Source organism: Plecotus auritus (assembly GCF_963455305.1).
Source record: "Plecotus auritus genome assembly, chromosome: 6".
Classification (NCBI taxonomy): Eukaryota; Metazoa; Chordata; class Mammalia; order Chiroptera; family Vespertilionidae; genus Plecotus; species Plecotus auritus.
This window is the reverse complement of record NC_137773.1, coordinates 168,619,260-168,646,821: the sequence shown is the minus strand read 5'-3', so window position 1 is coordinate 168,646,821 and position 27,562 is coordinate 168,619,260. Positions and strand designations below refer to the sequence as shown.

General features: G+C 54.3%; 1 protein-coding gene across 1 annotated transcript in view; it reads right to left on the bottom strand.

Moving 5' to 3' along the window:
- Positions 1-27,562, bottom strand: part of FYCO1 (FYVE and coiled-coil domain autophagy adaptor 1) — a 65,787-nt gene that overhangs the window by 31,575 nt on the left and 6,650 nt on the right. Inside the window, exons 2-14 of the mRNA XM_080674156.1 lie at positions 23,950-24,085; positions 22,541-22,647; positions 20,688-20,813; positions 17,040-17,146; positions 16,171-16,314; positions 15,093-15,183; positions 11,748-14,129; positions 10,431-10,523; positions 9,598-9,716; positions 7,416-7,583; positions 5,359-5,505; positions 4,435-4,640; positions 1,760-1,904 (exon numbers count right to left, since the gene is read on the bottom strand). Coding sequence (XP_080530282.1) covers positions 1,760-1,904; positions 4,435-4,640; positions 5,359-5,505; positions 7,416-7,583; positions 9,598-9,716; positions 10,431-10,523; positions 11,748-14,129; positions 15,093-15,183; positions 16,171-16,314; positions 17,040-17,146; positions 20,688-20,813; positions 22,541-22,647; positions 23,950-24,004 — 3,890 coding nt within the window. The 5' untranslated portion in view covers positions 24,005-24,085. The remainder of the gene's footprint in view (positions 1-1,759; positions 1,905-4,434; positions 4,641-5,358; positions 5,506-7,415; positions 7,584-9,597; positions 9,717-10,430; positions 10,524-11,747; positions 14,130-15,092; positions 15,184-16,170; positions 16,315-17,039; positions 17,147-20,687; positions 20,814-22,540; positions 22,648-23,949; positions 24,086-27,562) is intronic.

The window sequence follows — 27,562 nt, the reverse complement described above, 5'->3', positions numbered from 1 at the left end:
AGCCTTCTCCTCCAAAGGCAGCACCCCTTCCAGGTGCCCGGTGTGTGGTTCATGGGAACGGCCAACACCGTTTTGCAGGCGAGGAAGCCAATTCAGAGACTAATACCTGCCAAAGCTCACACAGCAGAACGAGGGCTAGGACCCCAGTGAGGAGCCTTTCTCCTCCCCCAAAAGTTGGTGAGGTTTTATGCAGCTGACGGGCCCAAGGTACCTGCCAGCTCTACTCACCCGAAGGCAGAGCTGTTGGTTAACCCAAGCACAACGTGGCTTCCTAACCTTAATCAACATCACCATATCCTGTTCTCATTTTGTTGCTGAGATACCAGGCATCAAGTCTCCTGGTTGGTGACAAACCCACCACAGCTCCCCAAAGCACATGACCACGGAGCATCAGTTCTAAAGCGTTAGCAGCCACGATGCTGTGTGGGTGAGCTTAAGCTCAGTATCATCTGGGCACCTGGAGGGGTTTTCCTTGGAGAAGACAAGGGGGCCATGGGGTGCCAGGTAACGGGCACACAGCAGACATGCCAGCTCAGCCCAACACATCACAACGCAGGCAAGCCTCACGGAAGCGCTGGCAGTTTCCTTCCCTGGGTCACTTCCTGATTCCGTGACTGAAACGCACAAATCTGTCAGCACTCAGAACACCTTCTCTTTTTGTTCCTACTGGGAAAGGGGAAGGTGAGGGGCCAGGGCTGCAGGGGGCTCACTTTCTCATGCAGCTGCAGCCGAGGCTGCCCTCCCAGGCCTGAAGCTCAGTCCTGCTCACCTGACCACCACCTGGCTGGGAGGCGAGGCAATGTCAGTGAAGTGGTGCCAGGTGAGGACGGCAGACAGCGACTTAGTGCTAATGGGACGGAACACACCCTGGGGACCGCTGGGCTGTGAGGGTTGGGGAGGACGCGCAGGCTGCTGCAGTCCGGGAAGAATTCTGGGGGTTCCAGAAGGAAAAGACCCAAAGCCAGAGAAGCGACATGAGCAGGGGCTCTCTTGGGTTGGGTGATCAGGTTGACTTTCTCCATGAGACCACACCATGGTAAGTGCAGTCACTCCTTTAGTAAGAGAACACTGGATACAGAGGTCCCCTTAAGCCTAAAATCTCCTGTCGAGAGTCCCATGACGATTAAATGCATCACCTCCTATGCAGCAGAAATCCTGGGTGACAGCCGCCTCTCAATTTGGGGAGGAAGAGAGATCAATACGAGTTGGCAAGAGCAAGACTCATGCTGCTGTCCTAACCCCCCGGATTTCAGAAAGTGACTGCATTTGGACAACGACCCTCATCCAATCTGAGTGGTGTCCTGGTACGAGGGGGAGGTAGGACACACCAAGGTGACGTGCAGACGCCACGCAAGGAGGCACGGTCGTGATCTGCGAGCCAAGGAGAAAGGTCCCAGAAGAAACCAAACTGCCACCTCCTTGACCTGGACTTCCAGTCTCTGGTGTGTAAGCACCGAGTCTGTGGTGTTTTGTTATGGCAGCCGGAGCAGGCTCATGTAGCTGCCCACGCCAAGAAAGGCCTTAATGCTGAAATCCGGGGACCACTGACTTTCCCGGGACGTCTCTGACAAAGCACAACAGTGACCATCCCCGAGCCCTGAACTCCCTGAGGGCCACTGCTCCCCAGCACTGTGCTGAGGCACCTTCCCTTAAGCAAGGACAGCGATCCTCCCTCCAGAATTTCCTGGTCCTTTGATAAGCAAGCGCAAGGGCCAGGCATTGAATGAGCACTCGGGAAATGGAGGTGACCTCTACTCACTGTTCGGCCACGCTGGGGTCAAGAGAGTCAGCTTCGGTGGGCGTTTCAGGCAGGGAGGAGCCGGACTCCTGTATCTGGCACAGCTCCTCGTCCGTGATGATGTCAAACACAGTGTCGTCTGGTGACCTGAAGTCTGGGTTTGTGCCTGGACCGCAGAGGCAGATCAGGAGAGAGGAGAAAACACACACAGTCATGCACAGGATGGGAAGGGGGCCTCGGGGACATGAGGGGTGCAGCCATGCAGGACAAGCCACTGGGACACACAGTGAGGAATCGCCCAATGATAGCTCCTCTGCCCAGATGTGCGAGGAATGGCTGTCGGGACGTGGCTACTGGGAAGAGCCAGAAAAGCAGAGTGGGGACTAGAGAGGAAACTGGACGCACAACTTAGATTTCTCTCCAGCCCTTCAGTCAGGGGCTTGGAGAGGTCTCACACTCCTACATGGCCTCTGAAGCCCTGGTTTAGAAGGGAAAACATGTATCAAAACCTTATCAGGAAAGACCCGAACGGAAAAGTAAAGGCACTCCTGTGCTGCCGAGTCCTCGCTCTGTGAGACATGACCTTCCACGCCCCTTTGAATTCTGTCTGGCCTGCATTTTCACCCCAATCCAGTGGGGTGGGGGAGACCTCCCTCTGCTCAAGGACTTGTAGCGGCCACTGTGGCCCTGACCAGGGGACTGGTGTCGAGCTTTGCGGGCCACTCAGCAGGAAGGATGCCCTGTGAGTGCTCCTGTGCCTGTCCCCACCCACAGGCACCCTCTTGCATGTGTCATGGAAAATGTGATGGCAGGTCTGAGGTGAAAGAAAGAAGAGAATGACAGGGAGGGAAGGAGGAAGGCAGAGAGACAAGAGGAGACAGGAAATATCAGAAATCAAAACAAGTGACCTCAGCGCGCTGGCACAGGGCCACCCTCTGTGGTCACCAGAACACGCACCACTACGTCAGAGCAAAAAAAGAAGGTTCCAGTTCCTACGAGCAACAAGTTTCCCAGCTGGCCCTCCACACGGCTACTGGGACGGGCCCTCCACACGGCTACTGGGACGGGCCCTCCACACGGCTACTGGGACAGGCCCTCCACACGGCTACTGGGACGGGCCCTCCACACGGCTACTGGGACGGGCCCTCCACACGGCTACTGGGACGGGCCCTCCACACGGCTACTGGGACGGGCCCTCCACACGGCTACTGGGACGGGCCATGCTTTAGAAGGAACGTTCTGTTCGTCCTCTTGTCTGAAGTCTACATAATGAAAGGGCTGAGGAGCGGCTGAAAAAGGGGGCCAGAGATTGGTTTCTTTGTATGGACCCAGACACAAGAAGCATCAGGGACCCAAACTGATGTCCACTGAGAGAAATAAAAAAAAAAGACAGTAATTAACTGTACTATGTTCACGGGTTGGAAGACTAGACTGATTTCTGACAAAGAGGCAAAGGCAGTTCTACAGGAAAGAGAATACACTTTCCAACCAATGGTAGTGAAACAATTAGACAATCACGTGCAAAAAAAAATGAATCTCTACCGAGAGTTTGCACCATATCCATAAATGAACGCAAAATAGGTCAGAGACCCACATGTGCAACCTAAAACTGTAAAACTTCTAGGAAAACTTGAAAAAATCTTTGAGTCTTTGGGTTAAGCAAAGATACATATGACACACAAAAAAATTTGATCCATGAGAAAAAAAATGGATAGACTGCCCTTCATCAAAATTATAAACTTGTGCTGTCTGAAAGAAAGTGAAAAGACAGGCTGTAGACTGGGAAAAAATATTTGTAAAACACATATCTGTAAATAATTTGTATCCAGAATATATAAAGGACGCTCAAAATTCAATAATTAAAAAGTTTTAAATGAGCAAAAGATGTGAAGAAATACTAAAGCCGTGCCAAGTACCACCTCCCACTCCCACCCCCGCCACTGCCCCGCCACCGAGCGGTTCTTTGTACCCAACGTGGGTAATGAGGCCCGCCAACCTCCTTGAGGATCCAGTTAAACAAAAGATGCTGGTGGCCCTGGATCCAGGCAGAGGCCAAGGAGTCCACCGGGAGCAGCCCAGCAGGCAGCACTGCCTGAGCAGAGAAGAGACTCCCTCGGCCCTGGCCATGCCGGCTCTGCCTGCCGGGACGCCTGCAGGCCAGCCGCCGAGAGCAGCCTGGGCTGGCCAGCTGGGCCGTGCTGGGAGCAGGAGCAGCAAATCCCGCTTCCTTTTACTGCACCAAGTGCAAGGACACGAAGGAGAACACATCCTCCTTAGCCACTGAGAGACCGTGAGCCCCAGGAAGGAGTGCAGGAGGTGGTCATTTCCAGACACAGCTCCTGGCCTTCAGTCACTCTGGGAGAGAGGGTGGAACGTCGGGGCCCAGGCTGTGGGAGACAGCAGCATCTCTCATGTGTGGGGCACGGTCACTGGTAGTATGTGAGCTAACGGGGACACAGACCTCGCGTTCACGAAGCTGAATCATACCGGCAGAAAGTTATTCCCTTTTCAATTCTTGTTCAGTCCCAAGTACATCATAAAGAAAGTCTCAAATTGGTGGGCTACATTTTTATACCTCTTTAACGCCCAGGTTTGGAAAACACTGAACTGAACTTGTGGCAGCTAACTAGCCAAGATGGGGCAGCCGGGTGGAGACGGCACCTGGGGAGGAACGAGGGCGGCAGCAGGAGTCTGACCTTGGCCTCTGGCAGCCTGCAGCCCAGCCTGGGCCGGCGACAGCGTGGGACTGGGCTGGCTCTGGCTGGAGCCCGAGCTGGTACTGTCCGGGGAGCCGGGGCTGAACTTCTGGAAGCAGGCTCGGCAGCAGCGCTCCTTCCGGCCCCCCGGCTTTGTCGCCACGTAGTTGTTGCAGCAGTAGTAACAGAAGATGCGACCACATATCCTAGGGACCAAGCAAGCATGGGCTGTGAGGATGGTGCTGTGGGCCTTGTGCCATCTGCTCAGCACCAGAAAGGGGCTCTGGATTGGGTTCTAGACGCCACATGGCTCTCGTCACACCTGGCTCTGCCCCCCATTTTAGAATGTGGCCATAAGGCCCATCTGATAAGATTCCAATAGAGCCATCCTGGTAGGGTTAGTGGGAAAATGTTTTGTTTCCTAAGGTTGTGGGAGGCCGGGGGATAAAGTGTGCGGTCCAGACCACCTTCCCTGACACAGGATCCGGGTGTGGCCGAGGCCCTGAGAGAGAGACTCCAGGCCGTGCGATGCTCCCCTCTGCCACCACTGAGACCGCTTTTGTCTGCCCTTCTTTGGGCCCCAGGGGTCTTTGCTCTCTGTGCTTCTCCAGGGACGCTTTAGCCCCACTGGCCTGGGTTCCAGTAACACCCTCCCCCTCCGGTCCCTCAGGCTGAGGGAGGGTCAGGGCTGCTGGTCTGGGTGCTCCACATCCCTGGGGTCCCCTAACTCCACTCACACATCTTTCCCTTCAGGATCCCTGGGTGTCCTGCTATTACCCTGCCTAAGACACCCTCCTCGCCCAGGTCCCTCACAACCAAAACGCACTGTGCTCCTGTGGGCACAGCCTCGGGCCGGCCCGTCGGCTGCCTGCCCTGTTCCGGGCCCTGCCAGGGGCGGTGCTGGCCAGCGTGCTGCCTGCTAACCTGCAGCGGTGCCGCCGCACCATCCAGCTGAACTCCCGCCTGCAGTCAAAGCAGTGGTTCACCTCCGAGTCCCCGAGTCGCTCCTCAGCGCTGAGCTTCTGCTGGAATTCCAGGGCATCAGACTTCTGCCAGAGAGCATCCTTGTCCCTGGGACAAAGCCACATCAGAAAAGAAGAAGGAATCCATGAAAACAATGGAATTATCCCTGATTCATTTTAAAAAACAGACTCCAAATTCCCGAGACACAGAAGGCAACTTCACCTGTACCCTGGAAGCACACCCTCTCTAGGTCTCCTGTCACCCACAGCAGCCCCAGACTCCGTAGGCCCCTCCAATGTGCAGGCCCTTCACTGGCACCGCACACGTGAAGGCACAGAGGTGACCTGGGACGTGCAGAAAAGGCTCTGGCATTTGCCCAGCGGCCAGCACGGACAAGGGTGACACAGCTCAGGCGTCCAGATGACAGTGCAGGAGGCCACGGGAGCTGAAGCTACAGCGTGCTGTTGTGGTTACCCCACAGTCCGTGCTGTGAGCTAAGGACCACGAGCACACCGCCCTCTCAAATCTTAAATTTACACTTATATGGTTCATGGTTCAAGTAACATCTAATCACTGCAGGGGATCAAAGCTTTCCCAGCCTGAAAATCTGATGTGATGTCCGTCACCCCGTGTTCCCCCGAGAGACAGCAGTCACCCCAGGAAGCAAGTCTGAAAGAAGCGGGGCTTTTGAGAAAAGCCTAGCAGTATCCGAATGTGCCCGACACACCAGGGAAGACGCCTACAGAGACAGCCTTACTGCTGCCATTGGTCACTTTTGGGGCTTCCGGCTTCAGACATCGGAGAGTTTAATTCTTTCCCGATGGAACCCCAGTCACCATCCTAAGGCCTCACATGGCCCAGCAGCACCTCAGCCCTGATGACCAACACCAGAGCCACCTCAGCCCTGAGGGAACAGGCTCCGCCCAGCCAGGGAACTCACAGCAACCCCAGACCAACCCCATAACCCCCAAAGCCAGAACACAGAATCGACTGGCTTTCCAAGCACACAAGACATTGTCAGGGGCAGGAGGACTCATTCTTTGGACCAGCATTTCTCCCGGCTGCTCCACAGCTTGTCCTCTGTCCCAGGAGGCCCGGCACCCACACCCTGGGAATGTGGGAATGCCGCGGACCTGAGCTTCCTCCTCACCCATCGGGGGAAGCTGTCTGTGCTCAGAGGTCTCAGGTCTGCAAATTGATGACATGTGGGCAACGTTTTCAAACGTCCACCTTAGTTATAATTTAATATCACCGTTTCGCAACCCCAAATAGGATTAGGTCTAGCATTGCTTATCAATGGCTGCTAACGTTCAAAGAAAGGGCTAATCAGATCGATGTGGCCCTTGAACGCCTCAGAACTACAAGCCAATTCCATGCAGTGTCCTGGCCACAAGTGTGAACCTGAGTCTGAGCAAGCCTCTAGCAGAGCAGAGATCCTGGCTCTGGCTCGCTGATGCCTGGAACCCACTCCCGCTGGGTCTGGGTGAGGCCTGGACGTAGGTATTTTATCTTTTTAATGGCTCTCCAGTGATGCTAATGGGCAGTCAGGGCCGAGAAGCACTGCTCTGACCACCAATTTACAGGAAATACAAAGGCTGGGGGAACATGTCAGATGACCTCACAGGGATACAATCAGCAGAATCCGGGCTATGGGGAAACGACCAGATAAATGACCTGGCTTTCTCAAAAGTAAATTGCAAAGAAAAAGAAAGGTAAGAGAGATGGTGGGGAAACCCATAGACTAAAGAGATCTAAGAAAAATATCGCCATGCAATGTATGGATCTAATTTAGATCCTGCTTAGGAAAATTATAAGGCAATTGAAAAAATTGTGAAACCGAAATCCACTCTCACTAGGTTGCCATGGGCCTGAGCAGAACCTGTACGTGTGTGCCTGTGTGTGTGTGGGTGGGTGGGGGGGAACCTTAACAGAACACAAGCAGGTGGGGAGGGGGCGCATTTCCATGGAGAGTTCTGTTAAGAGCAGTTGCATGTCTTCAAAGAAACACCAACACTCACCTGAGCAGCTCTATCAGCCGTTCCTCCAGGTTCCTCTTGGTCCTCGTCAGGTCATCCAGGTCCGCCAGCATCTTCTGGTCATTCTTCTCCCGGCTTCTCGCCTCCTGGCAGAGTTTGCTGCAATACTCCTGGATTTTTGCCGTGGCTTTTTCAAGTTCCTTCTGGGTCCTGGTGGAGGAGTGGTACGTTCTCTGATTCCCCACTCCTTCCTGCTTCCCCTGGGCCTCGAATAGGGGTCCCGCGGCCCTCCCGGCCTCCCCCACAGTGAAGGAGCCCCTCGGCACTGCCTGCTCACAGGTGGCGCACTCCCCTAGCCTCGAGGACTCCTCTCACACACCCAAGCTCTTCACACCAAACACAAGGGGCATTCTGGAAGAGCAGGTAACCTCAGGCACTCGAGCACCCCAGGATGAGTTGAACTGAGGTTATAGGAGGAGCCCTAGGACAAGGCTCAGGGGCTAGTGCTGGGGAGGGGGAGTGTTTGCAAGAGGAAAAGGAGTCAGGACAGAGGGGCACAGCTTCCTGGAGGCGACCACCTGGAGGAGGACAGTCTTCATGTGTCTTTGTGACTCTACACACAGATCGTGGTGCCGAGCATACAGCAGGCACTCCAGGGGCACGGCCAGATGTGCTACCTGACAGCCCCGCAGAGCGTGCTGGCTGAGCCGCTTTGGCCAGCCCTTGCCCACCCCACGTTCAGCCTGGCTATCCCCTAAGGCAGTGGTTTTCCACGGATGCTCTCTAAACCCCAAGGCCCACAAGATGTTTGTAAAAGCTCCAGTAGACAGGGCTCTGCAGAGACGAACTAATTTGCATCTCATCCAGCCTTTTCCCCTCCAGCATAATGTTGTCAGGAGGTTGTGCACTAGACCCCGTCCACCGAAATGAGTATACACACAGACCACCACGGACTGCTCACACAGTGGATAACAAAAAATCCACTCCTGGGCACATGGAAAATGCAACCTGGAGCAGCTAAAACAATGGCTGTGAGATCTCACAAACAACCACTGTCACAGCGTTAAAAACAACAACCCATCACCAATGTAGACGTTCTATTTACACTGCCAGGTGAGCGTGACCTGGCTAATGGAGCCAGGAGTCAGTCACTGAACATCCAACATGCGCTGCGTCCTCCGCTGGTGGGCCCAGCCTCCAAGGAGGGTGGGAGGAGGGAGAGTAGAAAAGTAAAACCCTCGGCACAATTCGGGTGCCTGCCTTGGGGGTGGAGGAGGCACACGTGCAATTCGGTCCCTGCATCTCCTCCTGCTACACCTGTTTTCATCAGCCCCTGGCAGGACGAGCTGGGCCCCACCACCAGGCGGTGGGCTCGTGCTCCAGGTGGTCCCTAAGCCTGAAGGCGAGGAGGCTCGGGAGGCGCAGGGGCTGGCCACACGGAGGCCCCAACTGGTTAAAAAGCCATGAGGAAAGGGGGAGAGCGTGATGTGCTCTGCACAGACACGGCACCAGAGCGGCTGTGGGAACACAAGCTGGCCAGGGTCCTGGCACACTCGCTCCCTGTCAGGACGAGCTTGGGAAATGAGGGAGAGCTCGAGGCACCTCCATAGCGGGGGAAACACACACACACACACAAACACCAGTGTCCCACAGTAAAACAGAACATATGTCTGTCCGGATATTGTTGATTAAACAGACCTCTGGAGCCCAAAGTGTCTGGGTTCCAATCCTACCATCGCTTACATCCTGTCTGACCTGGGAGGGCAAAGGAACTCTTCTGAGCCTCATTTTCCCCATCTATAAAATGGGAATAAATAATACCACCCTCATTGGACTGTTGAAGGATTAAATGGGCAACTAGATGCAAAGTATTTAAGACGGTGACTGCTCCAGTTCAGGCATTATTTAAGTGTCTGCTGCTTTTATTGCCATTATCATATCCCAACTTTTACTTCCTGTTAGTTTTTCCAAAACACGACGCTACGGACAGAAATACTCCTGCCAGGGGTAAGGAAGTGGAAGTGGAAGGGCCTGCCAACCACAGGCTGTGAGGGGCGACTGCCAGGCTCTCGGCGGCATGCTTCCAGCACAAGCGCTTTCTGGTCTGTGGCTTTTCTTGAAAAAGGACTTGAACTTCACAAGTGGCTGACTTTCTAAATGACTGCACCCAACACCCCTTCCCTGAAGACTGCCACTGGCCACGTGGGTGGGCCGTGTAACTAACCTGTCCAAGTTCTCGCGCAGGGCGGCCCCCTCCTTGTCCTTCTTCAGCACGGCGGCCTGGCACTCGGAGAGGCGGCTGCTGGTGCGGCTCAGCTTCTCTCCCATGTCTGCCTGGGCGGCCTGGCACAGGACGGCGGGGAGGAGATATTAGGCGCAGACGCACGTGTCAGACGCCATGCAGCGACGGCTGTGCTCTCACCATCTGGCTGGTCCCGTCCAACTGGAGGGACTTTTGTTTGTTTTAAAGTGAGGCCAAGAACCTTTGTTCTATTTTTGTGGAGTGTGACACACTCCGATTTGTAATGATGTCCCTTAAGTTGTCAATGGCAACTAGTTGTGGTGGTTGGAGGGGAGGCAGGTGTCAGGATCTCCAGGGTGGGGGTGGGGGTGGGTGGCAGGGAGCAGGATTCAGTGAAAAAGGTCACTGCCCTGAAGACTGCGGTTCCAGCACCACCCCTGTCCCTGCTCAGTTCAGACTGACTGACTCAGAGCACATCTGCAGGGGTGACTAGAGGACAATGTTTTCCTTGCCAGAGGCTGCATGAAAAACACATCTGGCAGCCCTAGCCAGGTGTCCGGGGCGTGAAAGGGACCATGATACAAACTCAGGTTGTCTGCAAAAGTGGACTGATGACCCCTTCAGCTTGGGAATGGGAAGTCCTATGGGGAGCCCTTCAATGGTCCAGTGAGAACCAAACCAGAACCCCTCGCCCCTGATGGGCCCACAAAGTGAGAGGGGAAACGACCAGGTGGAGGCCACCACATCAGTCTCCCCTTCCCAGGTGCCAGCCTCTGATCAGGGCTCCTAGAGGGGCACACCCCGGCCAGGCCTACCTCCAGCTTGCCCACAGCCTCTTTGGCGGCCCGCAGCTGCTGGCCTCGTACCTCAAGCTGGCCCCGGAGGCTCCTGCACTCTTCGCTGGCAGTCTGGAGAGGACGAGAAGGGGATCGCAGAAGTGGGGTTCTTGCTCTGAGACTCCCCAGCCACATTCCCCGAATGGGTAAAAACAAGCTACCTCTCTCTTTCCCCCCAAACTCAGTAAGCGTCAGGCTTCATTGGCAATAAAACTCTTTCCAGTTTACTGAGTGACTTAGCTTGGTCCCCAAACTTAGAATTTCATTTCTGCAAGGAAAAAGTGGCCTCTGAGCCCCATGGAGCTTCATGGGGTGGGGCGACAGGGTAGGAGGCACATCTGTGGAAACATGCGATTTATCACGGGGCCCTTGGAATAGATGACAACAGTCATCCCTGTCCTCACGTTTAACTCCTTTTCTTTGTGCAGCATCAAAGGCACGTGGTAACCGCTGTTCTCATCTATTCCAAGGCCCTGTGGTAACTGAGTGGGTTCCCTCCGACCGCACCTGCTGTCAGAATGGCACCTGAAGGGACAGACACAGGCCTCGAGGCAGCCAGGACTGCTGGCATTCTGCAGTAGGTCACAGAGGCTAGAGCAGGGGTCTCAAACTCACATGCCCCAAAGGGCTGGGTAACTGCATAAAGGATTGCAAGGAAAATACCAGAGGATGCAGGCCCCTTTAATGTGGGCAGTGCCCGCCCAGCTCCTGCTGACCGCTGCCACACTGAGGAGGACGGCATAGGCTTTAAGATCTCTCAAGATTTCAGCCCAGCTGGCGTGGCTCAGTGGTTGAGCGTCGACTTATGAATCAGGAGGTCACATGCCAGGGTTGCAGGCTCGATCCCCAGTAGAGGGCATGCAGAAGAGAGCGGATCAATGATTCTCTCTCATCATTGATGCTCCTATCTCTCTCTCCTCTCCCTCTCTCTCAAAAATCAATAAAAATATATTTTTTTAAAAAAGGATCTCTCCAGATTTTGAAAGAAGTGCGCCCAAAATGAATGTGTAAACATCCTGCTCTTTGAATGGTGACTATTAATTAAAAGTAAAACTGTGGGCCAAACTTGTGTGCCATGGCCTTGAGTTTAGATTTCTGGCCTAAGGCATCATTCCCCAATGTTGGGCCCCTAGCATGTTCCTGCAGAGAGGATGCTGTGAGCTATGATGGCGGGATGGGACTATGAACACCTGGGCCCTCATGTGCCCGTGGCTGAAGGTGCGTCCTATCTCCTCATGAACCCACCAGGTCCTGCCGCAGGAGACAGGTGCAGCCCATGGCCAAGGCTAGGATTACCTTAAGTTTACTCTGGTAGTCCATGATCTCGGTGCTCAGCTGGAACTTGAGGGTGTCAAGCTCCTGGTGTGCGGTTTCCTGAAGGCCCTGGGCCCGCTGCTCGGCCTGGGTCAGCTGGGCCTGCAGGCCAGGCAGTGAGTTAGCTGCCTCCTCGGCCGCCTTCAGCTTTTCCTGCAAGATCTCGTTCTCTCGCTGCAGCCCCGCCACCTGGTGTTCCAAGACCTTGAGCTCCTTGGCGGCCGCCTCTTTGGCATCCTGGAGCTCTTGGACGGTGCAGGCCAACACGCCCTCCATCCGCTCCCTCTCCGCGGTCAGTGCACAGACCTGGATGCCGAGCTCGGCAGTGTCGGTGTTGGCCCGGTGCAGCTGCTCCTGCAGCTCGGCATGCTCCAGCTGGGCTTCCTGGGAGCTGCATTTGGCCTGAGACAGCTCCTCCTGCAGGGCCTGGAGTTCCTCCATCCTCAGATGGGCCTCCTGGGCCCGCTCCTCCTGCAGGGCCCCTTCCTGCTCTGAGCACTGCAGCAGCTCCTGGACATGGGCCCTGTTGAGGGCCTCGTTCTGCTCCTTCAGTTGCTGCACAAGGGCCTTGTGCTCCTGCAGAGCCGCCTCAGTCACGCTCAGCTGGCTCTGCACCTTTTCTCGGTCACCCAGGGCTGCCTGGAGCTGGGCCTTGAGGTCAACCACCTCAGCCTGCACTCGCTGAGCCTCCTCCTGATGGACTTCCAGCTGCGCCTGATATAGGGCCAGCTGGGCAGCTAGCTCCTGGGATGCATTTTCTTGAGGTGGGCCAAGCTCCTGTTGGCCTTTTTTGGCTCTGAGGGTCTCGATCAGCTGGGTCTGCTGCTGGCACTGGCTCTCCAAAGCCCTGAGCTCCCCTTCCCGGGTCTCTGCCAGCTGCCGGCACTGCTCCATCTGCTCCCGCAGCTGCTGGCACTTGGCCTCCTTGCTCTGCAGGGCAGCCTCCTTTTCAGCCATGTGGGCCCTCATGGTCTCCTTGGCCTTCACAACAGCCAGGAGGCTGGCCTCCATCTGGTCACCCATATGCCGGATGCTGGCTTGCTTGGACTCCAGGGAGGCCAGGGAGCCCTGGATGGCTGCCTCCCGCTGCTGCAGGGCCTGGTAATCGGCCTGCAGGGCCCGCAGCTTGTCCTCCAGGCGCTGGTTACGGGCCATCACGCTCTGCAGCTCCTTCTCCAACTCCATGTTGGCCTGCCGCAGCTCCTCCTCCCGGCCGCTCCCCTGCACCGTAGTACCATCCATCGGTCCCTCCTGCAGGGCAGAATCCTGGGGGGTCAGCACCTGATTGCTCTCTGCCACCACGGGCAGGCCTGTGCCTGGCTGCGCAGCCAGCCGCTCCAACGTCCCCACCTTCTCGCTGAGGCGGTCTCTGTCCTGGATGAGCTGCTTCCTCTGCTCCTCCAGGTCACTCACGCGCTGGCTCACCTGTGCCAGCTGGGTCTCCAAGAGCCGCAGCTGCCGTGTCAGGGACCTGGCCTCGCGCTGCAGCAGCTCCTTCTCTTCGCGCTGCTGCCGCTCGACCTGCCTCACCTCTGCCAGCTCTTCCTCCATGGTGCTCATGTGGGCCAGCGACTCCTGCAGCCGGCGCCGGAGCTGGGTGGCCTCCTTCCTCTTCGCAGACAGCTCTTCCTGCAGCGAGGCCATCTCCCTGACGACACGCTCCAGGCCGGCACGGGACTCCTCCTTCAGCTGCAGCTCCCTGGCCAGCTGCTCCAGCTGCGTGCTCTGCTGCCTGTTGAGCTCCTGGACCTTGGTGCTCTCCCGCTCTAGGGCGTGAAGCTTCTCCCCCAGCTGCTGGATCGCCAGGGCCGAGGCACTGGGGTCGAGCTCTGGCTGCCCCTTTGTGTCCAGTGCCACATCTGCCTTCTGCTCAGCCATGCCCGGACCTGGGACATCAGCTGAAAGCTGGTCCTTCCTGCCCAGTGCGTCCCGTGTGGCCTCGAGCTCCTGCGCCAGGCGTTGCAGCATGGGCTCCAGCCGCCGCAGAGCCAAGTGGGAATCCCCCTCCTTCTCCGCGGGGCCTGGCTCCAGGGCCTGCAGGCACCTCTGCAGCTCCTGCACGGTGCTCTGTGTGGCCTGGGTGACCTCCCACTGCTTCTGCAGCTCAGCCGTCATGCGCGTTAGGCGGACGTTGTCCTCGGCTGCAGAGCGGGCCCTCTCCCTCTCCACCTCGAGCTGCTCCCCCTGTGAGGTGACGGCTGCCCGCAGCTCCTGATTCTCTCGGTCCAGCTGCTGAATGCGCTCCTGCAGCTGCTTCTCCCGCACCTCCAGCTGGTCCAGCTCCACCCGCATCTCATCGAAGCCCTCCAGTGCCTCGTTATTCAAGGGGCTGTTCAGGTCAAGGCTGGTGGCCATTTCTTGAGTCTGGAGTGGGGGAAGGGAGGGACACAAAAACATGGCTTTGGGATGAAGCTACGTGGCTATTTGGAAAAGCTTTAGAGTTTAATGAGAACAGAAGTAAAAATATAGCAATTACATGACCTAAGGTCAGTCCATCGAGCTATTCAAAGGACGAGGACCCTTTTGCTCACAGCACCTGACAGCAGCACACCCTGAAGACCAAGGGCCACACATGTGAGCGCCCCGAGACTCAGAACTCGCTGCCCATTCAACTTCCTGTGCATTAGTAACATAAAAATGTTACTAACTTAACTTACATAACTTAAACTACTGTCCACCACTGCACTATGCCCACAGCTCCTGTGGTGATTAGACCACAAAACAGGCTAAAGGATTAGTCGATTTTCTGCTCTTAATGCTGCTTATGTTCATTCCCTTCGTTTTGTTTTGTTGAAAAATTCCAGCAGCCTTTCCCACAGACTACATACAACTCTGACACATCCACATTTCTAACAAAACGACCCAAACTAACCTACCCACTAGCATTTACCGAGCACTTGCTGTGTGAAGCCCTTACACACAGTACATGTGCTCCCGCACCCACCCTCACAACCACCACCCGCTCAGCTATGGTGATTTTTCCATCCCCTTCGCACGGGTGAGAGAGCTGACGCTTCCAGAGGGTCAGGCATCTTCCTGGGGCACAGCTGGCAGGTGACAGTCGGGATTTGACTCAGCCGCTTTTAACCAGAATGTTAACCTGCTTCCTTTCAAATACCTTAAAGCTTGTAAAAGAACTTACTTTTTAAGAGGCCTAAGCTCTATTTGGTCATAAAAACCTGGACTCTAGAAAATACTGGGTGTAACTGAGGGTTCGTTGCTCTGGCCGGAACAAAGGTGTCTGAGAACATCGCCCTGAGCTGCGAGGTGCAAGGACACACCCTGGCTGACACTGTGGCGGGGAAACCCCGGCCTCGCCGGCATTACCTGCAGGTAGCTGCTCACCAAGCTGCTCATGCTGGAGCTCCGGCTGGGGGGTCGCCACAGGTAGGCAGAGGAGCCGGGGGTCAGTGTCCTCCTGCGGGGCACAGAGCAGACACACCTGTATCATAGCAGGAAGCGCGCGCACATGCACGCACGCACGCACGCACGCACGCACGCACGCACACCAGGTTGCGGGGGCGGGCCCAATGCCCAGCCAGACAGAATGTAAGGATGTTTCCACCAAAGGGCACATTCACATGGGTCTGCTGTTAAAAGTTTAAACATGACGGCTTTCCTCCCAGTGCCAACCAACAACTAAGTGAGCATAGTTTTTCCCAATTTTTGGTTTACATTTTCCTTAACTCTTGGTGCCTGCCTCAGTCTGTCTGCTAGTGAGGAACAAGGAGCAGTCAACGTGGTACATAAAGGTCACACTGTGCTTAGGGGCTCATGGTCACTGCTTCACAGACCTGCTTCGAGTCAGGTGGCTGTCCTGGGGAGTTAGGTGCAGGCCCTGCCTCTGCTGCCCACCAGCTGTGTGACTTTGGGCAAGTCCCCCCTCTTTAAGCCCGTGTCCTCAGCGCCCCTCCTGGTGTGGTTGTCAGGATTCAGCGGGATGACGTGTTGAGCGCCATCTTGGTGTAAAAAGTGAAAACGTGGCAACCTTCCCAGGAACCCTTCCACGGATGGGCTATAGCTTCCACTCCCTCTTCCTGCCTGGAAGGCCTCCATAACCCCTAAGAACACGGACGGGAAAAGGCCCACCCGCTCCTCCCCAGACTGGCACACAGTCCCTTAACATTTAAAAACCTTGGCTTTTGCATATGCATTTCCACTCATGCCACCTGGCCAATTAGGTCAGCTTAAGGTTGGAGCCTTCAGATATTTAGTGAGTCACAGTTCAAAAAAGTCTGTGCAATTAACAGGCATAAGAGTGGCGAAGCTTTACGTATTTACTGAGCATACAAAGGTGCTTTGAGTACAAAGGTGCTTTGAGTAGACTGGTGGCAATTTCTAAAACTTCAAAGATCCCCCCCCGCCTCCTGCCCCATCTTTTATACCAAGCAATTCTTTACAATACCTGGCAAATGTCGGCCAGGCCGCGTCCAAGTCGTAGCCCCTGGACACCAGGTCAAACTGAACGTCGGTGAGCTCGTAGAGCTGGCCCACAATGTCAGAGCTCAGCCTTGGCTTCAGAAAGGGGCTTCGGGCATAGTACCAGTCACTGCAGGGAAGCATACAAGGTGAGGTTACAAGAAATGCAAGAAAGGAAAGAGTGAATTCGGTCCTCTCAGCATGGCACTGCCCCGTCCAATTCTAACACAGGCTACTAAGGTAAACAGACAGACAGACACATGCCGCCCCGCCCCATGTGATTTTCACTGCAGCTCCTAACTCCCCTATAAGCCTGCGCTTCACAGAAATTTCTGAGATGAACTAGATACTTATACAGTTATTACTTCTGTTAGATCTATTTCCCCATCACGACCTCCAGGGAGCCCAGATGTGCCTGGCAGGTGCAGTTACCTCAGTGAGGCCCAGGCTCAGTGGGGCTCAAAACCCCAGAAGTGATTCTGCAGACAGGCCAGGGTGACCAGTGCGGTGTGTCCACTCATTAGTGCCTGCACCAAGGCCATGCCACCCCCAGGGAAAACTGCTGGTCAACCTGGACCCACGCTCCTGCTCTAGGACTCAGACTCAGCACGGGGAGCCTGGGGGTGCATTTAGCATCTCCCTGCGCCTCATCTTCCTACACCTGTCAACGCTCAGTGCTCCCTGCCCCCCACGTGTCAAGGACTGTGGGAGGCAGGGCTGAAGAGGATGACAGATGTGAGAGGGCTCTGCTTGTGCCACAAGGACAGACACTGCAGCGCAGGTGTCATTACATTCACCAGGGCCTTTGGTTCACCTGTGAATGGCCGGGGTCAACCCAGAGCTGCCGGCATTTACCTGGTCACTTTGGTGTTCATGAAGCACTGCTGCAGGGTGTCTGCCAGCCTCTGGTGCACCAACGAGTAGCGGATAAATGCTCTTCCTTTCCCCAGAGATGTTCGGAGCTGGAAAAAGATGACACGGGGATGCAGAACTGTTAGCCTAAGTCATAATGGCGCATGTTTGTGAGCACCCATAGATGGCCTGCATAAAACAAACAGCGCAGACAACGTCCCCCAGTTCTACCCTATACACTGGTTTCACTCTGTCCCTCCAAGGACACAAACATCTGGTAACATCATCCCCCAGAGCGAGGCCTGAAGTGAGTCGCCTTCTTCCAGGCCTCCATCCGAGAATAACCTATAGAATAACCTATAGACAGGTTCAGAAAGATGTGTTCACGAGGCTCCAAACACCTGTGGGTTCCACTGGGGTGCCACTGTCCCTCCTCTACTCCATCAGAGTCTCTGGGTTTGGAGTCAGAGAAGAACTGTATGAATTAATTAGGAATATTCAGAATGAAACTTGGAGGCCGATAAAGGACTTCTCACAGCAGAAGTGAGCCTTAGCGAGAGCTGGTCAGCGTGGCTAATGTCTGGCTGTTTGGCGGAAGAGGCCTACAGGGCTTGGCTGGAGCCCTTGTGGAGGGAGGGAAGAGGAGGGCAAAGGGCAGGGGTGTGTAAGGGGACTTTTAAGAAGTTCTAATGACTGTATAACTGCCTCCTCTGCACCCTCATGAAACCGGCAGTGAAGTGCACGTGTCGTCAACGCTTTCCTGGTGGGTTTCTCATTTAGTCAGCAGGAGTCCGGGGTGGGAAAGCAGGGGTGCGTCTGGGTGGCCCAGCTATGCGGGGGTCATGAAAAAGGAGCGCGGTTCTATTTCAGGGTGTAGGGGCTGGATAGAGGGCCTGGTTATGGGACTGTCTTCGAAACCTCGCCCCACCGTAACAAAACATGGTTTCTAAAGGCTTCTGGAAGCTTGTTGTGGAGAAGGAGTGTGCTGGTCAGACTCTGCCAGCTGGGGACACACAGCAGCCGAGATGGACGAGACCTAGGGAACAGCCACAGAAGACATGTGCGACCAGCTGCAAATCAGGATTCATACTGCCGATGGCTGGGCCCCAGAAGGCCAGGCACCGTTTAGCTCAGAGCTATCCGACTTCTCACGGTTGGCTTAAGGAGATGATACCACAACATGAAGTCGTTTTAAATAATAAAAAGGTGTGAAACCTCAAGAATCACAAATGCTGTAAGACGTTTTTCCATGTCAGCTTTGTGGGTTTGGGGTAAAGTCAGGATGCCTGGAGGGAGGTGGTGGCAGCCTGGCCCCTGGCTTTATAAAACCCGCTGTGTCCTGTCTATAGTCCTTTGGCTGTGACAGATGCCTGAGGGGGGGATCTTGATGACATCACTATGTCAAACACTTTTGCCACTGAGGAGTGAAGTCAGAACAAAGTGTTCAGTGGTGAGGGCTGGGAACTCGGCAGCGAGAACCTGGTGCGGTGAAGCGAAGAGTGCCGGCCACATAAACACCCACCCCCCACCGGCCCCATGGAACCGCGTCAACCGCACAGGACAGCCGTGTCTGTGAGCTCCCAGGGAGCGGCTTGTCTTTAGGAGCGAAACAGCCACTGTCACAGCATTTGGGACACTTATTTTTAATGGAAAACACCTGAGTCTTGTTTTTAACCAGGTCTATTAACAGAGTGTATTTTATATACAGAAAAGGAGCTATTTAAGGTCTTTTTAAACATACCTTAGGGAAGAGAACAGTAGTTCCTTTGTATTACAAATGAAAATACTGCCTAGCTATTTTATTTTCTATTTTTTTAGATCCTGGGTCCGCTTTTATGGCCCAATTCCTGAAATTTGTTAGCAGTTAATCAGAACTCATATGCAGTCTACCAGGAAGCGGTACAGCAGCAGTGAAGGACAGGAAGTCTGCAAGGTACACGAGAGCTGATTCCGCTTTACGCCGGGCCATGTGCCAGGAGCCTGATAACCAAGCTGAACGCAGGTTCTGCTCCTGCCCATCGTGGGGCGATGCAGAGCCCAGCGTGAGCCCATCCTGAACCTCTTGAAGTGGTGGATCAGAGCCCTCGACTGCTTTAGTCCAAATGGCTGCCTCCGCCCAAAGGGGCCAGAGGGGCCCAGCAATGCTCTTGCCCATGAACTTTTACCTTCTGGCTTACTGGCCGGGATGGCACTTGATTGTTGATTGAAGTTAACCCAAGTACCAGCAGCCCATCCTGCCCAGTGACATCCCAAGCTCAGTGGTGCCCAGAGAGCAGAGTCCCCAACAGATGAGAGGACTGCACCCTCTGGGAGGGGGCGCCTATGCCAGCCACCAGAAACCCTACGAGGTTTGTGCAAGCAGGGAACACTTTTGCTTCTAGAAGACAGTTTCCTGGCCTTGAACGGTTTGACTGCATTGTGAGTAAAGAATAAGAGCCCGCTAAAGAGTAGATGTAAGCGTTTCATAACCCTGGGCAATGAGGATTAAACTAAATGTACTTCCAGACTTGAGCTGTTGGAGGTCAGCGGTCGCAGGCTGCCGTTGCTGTGAGGAGTGGGAGATGGAGTGCAAGGGAACTCCTAGGCGTATGGAGAGGAGGGCAACACTGAGCACCCCCTCCAGATTTGGGGTGCAGCAAGCACTGCTCTACATCACAGACCCAAGTGGCCCACCAGGCAAGATCTCACAAGACCCTGCGCTACTCGGACATTAAAGACACTGGCAGAACAAACTCTTCCACGTCGGGATCTTTCATGATCTCAGATGTCAGAGGTGCAGCTGGTGGAAAACGCCCAGCACTCATGCCAGCCTATCTGTCATTCTCTATAAGAAGAAACCATCTGGCTCCAGGGCTGGAAAGGAATTCTCCCGGGAGCACCTGACTCTGTGGTCACCTGACTCTGCAGTCTCTGCAGGAGGCCAGCCAAGGAGCACGGTGCTGCCTTTAAAGTATCTTTAAACTTATAGACAAGACACTGAAAAGATGAAATGTTCAAATCCTCTAGGCCTCCTGCTCTAAATCCAGGGGGTCACTTGCTCCCTAATATGTAAAGTTCTTACTCTCAGGTAGACTAGGCTTATGAGAGAAAAAAGAGATTCCTCAGGAGTGGGAGATGGTGGAGAGACAGAAGAGAGAGAGACAGAAAGAGAAAAACAGAGAGATTGTTCTGGAGTTTTGCAAAACAGAGGAGCCACGGCATTCTGCTCTAGGGGCTCAGAACTTAACGTGGGAAGCTGCTTAGCACACGGGCATTTAATGTCTCTTAAGATCCCACATCACTCTCTTCATTTCAAATCTAAGGTTTCTGGAAAACCTGCAGGCAAACAGCCCAGCAAACATGAAGAATTTATCTAAGAAACCGATACTTTCAGAAGGTGCTGTACTCCTCCGGGGGCCCGTGGGCAGCCCACGGTGAGACTAGCCCGCTGTGAAGTGTGGGCTGCGGTCTAGTAACAGGGCCGGCTGGGTGAAGGCTCGTGTGGGCGGCTTCCCTGTGCTGACAATGGGCACTGAGTGTACCTGGGCTGATGTTTTCACTTCACCACTCGTAACCCCACTTCCTCACTTGACTGTCTGCAGCAAAGGTCTCTGTAAAGAGAAGCTGAAGACCGGTGACAGGAAGACGTGGGTCCTTGGCTGCCCTGCTTACCTCCGAAATAGACTTGACGAATCGGATCCCATCGTTGGCGCCCTTCACCTTGGCCAGGCAGGCACAGAAGTAGTCCCAGTAGTCCTTCTTGCTGCCCAGGAGGGTGGCCTTCTCCTTCTGATCGAACTGGGTAGGGAAAGGGACAGAGAGAGGCGGTCCAAACCCACTGCTGTTCATCTCATTAAATGATAAGTAACAATAGCTTCTTGGTTGCCTGGCACTGGGCAAGGCCCTTTATAGGCATTATTTCTATTTACTGTCAAATGAAGGTGTTTTAATCCCCAATTTAGAGATAGAGGATCTGAGGCTGGGAGAGGTTAAGCAACTAGTTCAAGGTCATACAATTATTAAGATTGAGGAATAGAAGCCTGTCCACCCCCCACCCCCAAAAAAGACTTATCTCTTGAAGAGATCTCTGTGCATAGAGTTGGGTGGAAGACCACCAAAGTTTGCTAGTAACAACCTTGACAAAGATATGTAACAACTTATGACAAAGAAATACAAGTGAAAAGTCTTAAGGGCAACATGAAGTGTTAACTAGGTCTCAATTTAGGGAAATGAGTTAGTGGATTTTATCACGTTACTCAAGTGTCAATGTTTTAATACACATACAATAAATTCAAGTAAGTGTCAGCTATGGGTCATTTCAAATCCAAAACCTAAACAGGCTACATGAGAAAAAAAAGTCCATAAATATCTTCACAATGTAAAACAGAGAACAGGCTGAAAGGGCAACGGGGCAGGAATCCTTCAACAGGCTGGGGCACCCCTCCAGCGGGCTCTCATCCTGTATACCTTGGTGGGATGTGACGCTGAAAACTAATGGTGCTCAAAATGTTTGGCATATCTTTCTATAACACAACATCTTATAGCATTTATTTTTCTGACTATAGAAGATATGTTAGGAAATCTGGATTTTAAAAAACAGAATAGATGCCCTAGCTGGTTTGGCTCAGTGGATAGAGCGTCAGCCTGCAGACTAAAGGGTCCTGGGTTCAATTCTGGTCAAGGGCACATGCCTGGGTTGTGGGCTCGAACCCCAGTTGGAGGGCGTGCAGGAGGCAGCCAATCAATGATTCTCTCTCATCACTGATGTTTCTCTCTCTCTCCTTCTCCCTTCCTCTCTGAAATCAATAAAAATAAAAAATATTTTTTAAAAATAGAAAAGATTATAATGCCTAAGATTAACTTCTGTTAACATATCAGTCCATTTCCTTCCTGTTGTAGTTGATGGACTTTTCTGCATCTGCAGAGTTCTCTGGTCTGTGCACTTGAACCAGCAGACACAAGCATTAGGCTGCGAGTGTGCGGAGAAAAACCTCCCTGGGCTGACCTCAGAGTGGGGACCAAGCGTCCATTTCCAGCCTGCTCCTGGGTGAGCTGGTGCTGCTGGCCTACAGACCACAACACTTTGGGCAGGAAGGCTCTAGCACAGGCCACTGGATAACCTTCAGAGGCCCACATGCTCCTGCAAAATGTGATTGGTGGGTACACATATGCATGTCTGTTTGGGAACAGATTCCGTAGCTTTCACCTGATTTTCAAAAGGGGACGTGACTGCCCCAAATTAAGATCCCTGCTATACACGATCCTTGCTACCTGCCTTAAGTTGACCTAAGTCTCTAAAGAATGTTCTGGATTCCCAAATCATCCTAAGGGGCAACTTGCCAAATCCCCAGAGGATGGCACTTGGAGGCCCGAGCTCTCGATGGGGACTGCTCTGACCTTCGGTCTAACCAGGATGGCCTAATGGCTCCACTGAGCTTTCTGGACCACGTCCTCAAAGCTGATGAGTCACCCATCAGGGAAACAAGACAACAGAGCAGAAATCAACACGTTACAGAGCCACTTACTTGAAGGAGGTACTCAAGTTTGTAAGAAAACTTATGCAAGTTGGTGCTGTCATCTGTGATGGGTTCCCCTGCTTCCTTAAATTCTTTGCTTAGCTCTGTCACAGCATCTTTAAGACAACAAACAGGAACACATAACCAGGTGGAGGCCAACCTCCAGGAGACAAGCAGGATAACCGGGAAGCACGAGGCGGCAGTGGTCGGTGATGGCAAAGCACCTCACAACAGTGAAGTGCTGTATCCACATCCAGGGACGTAAGGCCAAGCCAGAAGGCACTAAGGTGTCCCCAGAGCCCACAGGCACCTTGCAACAGCTCCCTGGGTGGGCATTTTTCTGGGCCATCCCTGCAGGCCCACCATGCAGGCCTCGTACTGCTTGGTCAACAAATGTTTGCTGTGTGGATGAATCATTGAGCAGTCCCCTGACACTGGCTGCCCAAATCTGCACTGTGTAGAAAGCCTTGTCCTTCGTTCTGGCCATGTTTCTGTGGTTCTTCACTATCACCTCACCGCTCAGTACGGGGAAGTCCAGGCTTCAAGAAGACCCAGAATGTGCAAAAAGTAACGTGACAATCGCAAGAATGACAACAGTACCTGCTTCTGTTAACGGGGACCCAGCTAGAGGCCAGGCCTTTGCAAGTCTTTCCCCTTTAATGTAGCCATGTGAGGCAGGAAGTGCCTTATTTCAACAAATCTAAGATGCAATTGATTTTAAGATGACCCCAACGTCAGAGCTGTTAAAACGTGAAAAAGAGTAAGGACCATGTAGAATTTTACAGACGGGGAGCTGGCAGAGAGGTCAGATCACTGCTGTACACTGAGTGCTTGGGGTGGGGGTGGGGTGGCAAGGGCCTTCCTTCTGCACCCTCAGGCTCAGTTACTGCTCCTGGCGATGCCTAGGAGCAGCAGGCCCACAACCGGGAGTTCGGAGTTCCGGGAGTTCGTCCAGGATAGGTTACCTGCCCACTGCCGGCAGGCGAGACAGCAAAACAAGAAAGACCGGTATCTGGTCTTCCTGCTCAGAGGGAAGGAGAATATTCTTCCCCCTCTCCATCAGAGAGAGCCCAGAGACGCATGCTTCAGCCAAGAACACACACACACACACACACACACACACACACACACACACACACAGAAACCAGGCCCGGATCTGGAAAGGAGTATTTGATTTTGTTTACAGAGTGCCCTTACAGTGCCCAGAGAGGAGGGCCCGTGGGCTCTCCCAGTCCTATAGGATGGACAGCTGAGCCCCGAATATTTCAATACGTTGTGTCCTGAGAGCTCCCATCAATGTCCCCACCCCCCTCGTCCCTGTGTGAACACAGATGAAAGGGCTGAACTTCAACCACAAAAGCAAAAGCAGTCACAGCTCCCTCCACACCAAACCCGCATGCCGGGCGGCCTGACCGTACCCTGCAAATCACGGATGATCCTCTGGAGCTGGCTCTCCGCGCTGGGGGAAGCCATGGCGACTGGCTACAGGCCGTGGTCTCGGCTGTGCCCTCCTGCCTGGGTCCGGTCAGCAGAAGTCAGACTCCATGGTGGCACCTGCACGGGAAGGAAGCAGCAGTCAGACACAATGTACAATCAGCAGAGGGATGCTGCTCTGAGCACAAAGGTGCCCCGTCTGGGCATCTTCCTGCAATGAGGAGGGCTTGGCCTTTCTGTGTGGGCCTTGCTCTGTGGGCACCCCCTGGTTGGCTTCTGACACACTTATACTCAGACACAATGACCGGTTTGGGGCCTTAAAAAAACACCCAACAAGGCCTAGCCGGTTTGGCTCAGTGGATGTAGCGTCGGCCTGCGGACCAAAGGGTCCCGAGTTGAATTCCAGTCAAGGGCACGTGCCTTGGTTGCCAGCTCCTCCCCGGCCTGCCCTAGTCAGTGCTCCTGTGGGAGTCAACCATCGATGTAGCTCTCTCACAGCGATGTTTCTCTCTGTCTTTCTCTCTATCTGCCACTCTCCCTAAAAAAGAAAAATCAATGGGAAAATATCCTCAAGTGAGGATTAACCAAAAAAACAACAACCAAAAAACAAACAAACAAAACCAAAAACATCAGCCAGATAGCCTGGCCTAGCCTCTCCTAATGGGCCCTCTCAGACAGCCCGGCTTCACTTTCCACCTTTAAAAATGCCTCCCAGTGGCTCCCTCACACCCCGAAACCTAGGCCAGAACTAGTCCAACCCACCCCGCTCACTGGCCTGCCAGGCCTCTGGTGCCGGCTACCACCAGACCCCTAGCTCCCAACATCCTCCCCAGCTTGCTTTCTCGGAGGGCGGCTCTGTAACCTCTGGCCAGGAGCGGTGGGCGAGACAGGACACGTACCCTCAGCACTTCTGGACCAAGAAGCCTGGCTTGCCTCTCGGGCGGGAGGTCTGCAGCCCGGATGCCCACAGTCCAGCTCTGCCTGGGTGGGCAGACACTGCTGGGCCTTTCCCCAGGGGCCTGCGCAGCCCTCAAGGGACACTTCTATTTTAAGCTCGGTTACTGTCCTCTTGCGGCTGGTGAGTCCTGAGTTACCAGGCCTACTGGGCAGCTGCTGAAGTGATTTAAGGACACTGTAGAGGCTGAACCCAACAATGATGGGATCTGAGCAGCACTGGGAAGAGGCCTGGGCATGCATGTGGACACTCCGCTGTCCTTCTTTCGGAACCTATAGCTCTTCCTTTAGATGTCCCATGCAAAGGTGGAATGATTGCTGGCACAGCAGCTGGCAAGAATAGAGGTGCCCGTAGTAGCAGCCACACTAAACGATGCTGGGTCCTGTCAGGCACTTTACACATGTGATCATTTAATTCCCACAACCGCCCGAGCGGGGTAGATAACACACAATGGAGAAACTGGCATTCAGGAGTCATGTAACTTGTCTAAGACCACGGGCCAGCAAGGAGTGGACATGGGGTTTGAACAACCCCAGTCAGTCTGATTTCAAACTAGACTTTCAGCTGAGACACTCACTACAGCGAATGACCAACCACTTCCACTGGCTTCTAGGAACCACCCTGAACTCCAGCCACTTCCCAAATACTGTGCCGCTACCCCAAGTGTTTCTAACGCGTGCTGGCCCTCACTCTCCCGCCACACCATCCCCTCATTGCTCCAGGAGTCAAGGCAAGAAGATCCTGGAATAGAAATGATCCCAACCTGAGCTCCTACAAATATTTACGTAAGCATTCCGGTGCCAGCCTGCGGTGGGAGGGCCTGTCACAGGCCGGTATGCCAGGCCTATTTTTAACTAACGAGGTAGGGCAGCTGTGACTCAGTGAAAACAAGGCCCAGAGAGGGCTTCTCTGGCCCGGGAGGAACTAGACGGGCGCATACTTACTCACTCCCAGTAACTCATGCCACGGAGCCCCAGAGTCAGGGGATACCGAGAGGACCCGCCAAAGCCCCCCAGCAAGTGCTGGCGCCCTGCCCATCACAGACACCAAACTGAGGTGGGAGTGGTTTACAAAAGGCCAGACCACCCAGCCCCATCTGTCCAGGTCGCCTGCTGAACAGAGGCTGAGCAGGGAGCAGCCAGGGCCTGGAGAGAGCCGAGCCCAGGCTAGGCCAGACCTCCACAGGGGCCCTGCTGCCCAGGCCCCAGGCTCTGTCACGGGCCTACTATGTGTGGGCTGGGGACACAGAGGCAGGCAAGGCACAGGCCAGCCCTGGACGGGCTTGGCTGTGCACCGAGGAGACAGACAGAAAAACACCCAGATATCAGGAGAGGACAGAAGAGGTCCATGCCGACATCTGGGTAAAATGTTATGGGTACTCGGCAGTGAAAAGGCATGAACCACAGATACACGTAACAAGTGCTTTCTGCTGAGTGAACGAAGCTGGACTGAAAAGGCTACATGCTTTCCGATCCATGTTGCGTGTTCTTGCAAAGGCAAAAACACTGGGGAGACACCAGATCAGTGGGTGCCAGGGGCTGGGGTGAAGGGAGGCTCTGACTACAAGATCATGTAGAAATTTGGGGGGCAATTCTGTTCTATCCTGACTGTGGCGGTGGTCACCTGACTGTAAATATCTGATAAGCACGAGCTGCGGTGGGACCCGGGGAAGGGACAGTGCATTCTGCTTGGGGAAGGGGGAGGGTGGTGGACACTGTGATGGCAGCCGTGTCGGGCCAGGCCTGAAAATGAGCAGGTCTTCAAAGAGACACAAGGTGGAAAGGCGCCAGGGAGGAGGGTCCGCGAAGCCTGTTTCTCTACCGAAGTCCCTCTTTTTTGCATGCTGTCAACACGAGAGCCTTGCAGCTTCTGGGAGGACTAATCTCAGCGGAAGATGACTAATACCCCAAGAGTCCTCAAAGGAAGCCTACTGGGCCTGGGTGTTTATTCAAAGTAGAGGCAAGGCTGGCACACCTGGGAGAGGGCGGAGCTTGGAAGGGCGTGAAAACGGCAGGTGGAGTAAAGCTGGCAGGCTCAGGCCAGGACAATGCTTGAGCTATACCACCAGCTGCATATCCTAGAAACCAGCCCTCTCTGGAGTCTGGCAGGAGGGAAACAGCGTCTGCAAACCAAACCGGCACCTTGGCGTGACGAGCCTGAACACAGACAGAGAGAGAGACATGCTCCTTCAGGACTTCTTGGCGCTTTGGGGAAGCTGCCCTTGTGTGGGCCCGAGCCCAGGCCTTCTCTGCCTGACCCAGCAGTGTGCTCAGTGGAAGCCAAGTTCCCGGGTCACGGGGTGAGCCGTGCCAGCTGCCAACTACCTGAGCTGCTTTTCCAAATAGCCTGCGTCACCGTCACCACCAAGCTCGTGAGCCCTACGAACTGGCTGCTGGGCCTGTAGGTCGCAGTGGGCTTCCCACCAAGGCTGCGGGTCACCACCTCACACGGTTTCGGGAAGTCAGAGCTTCCTTGGAAGACACGACATGGTTACCATAGGGATGCTGGCTCCATGGACTTAGCATTTTGCCTTCCCTGTTCCTTAGTCTGAGGTCATTAACCAATGAAAGACACAGAAAGGGGCAGGGGCACTGTCTCTCTCCAAACCGCGGTCAACTTCCTGTGTCTCTAGATAACATTGC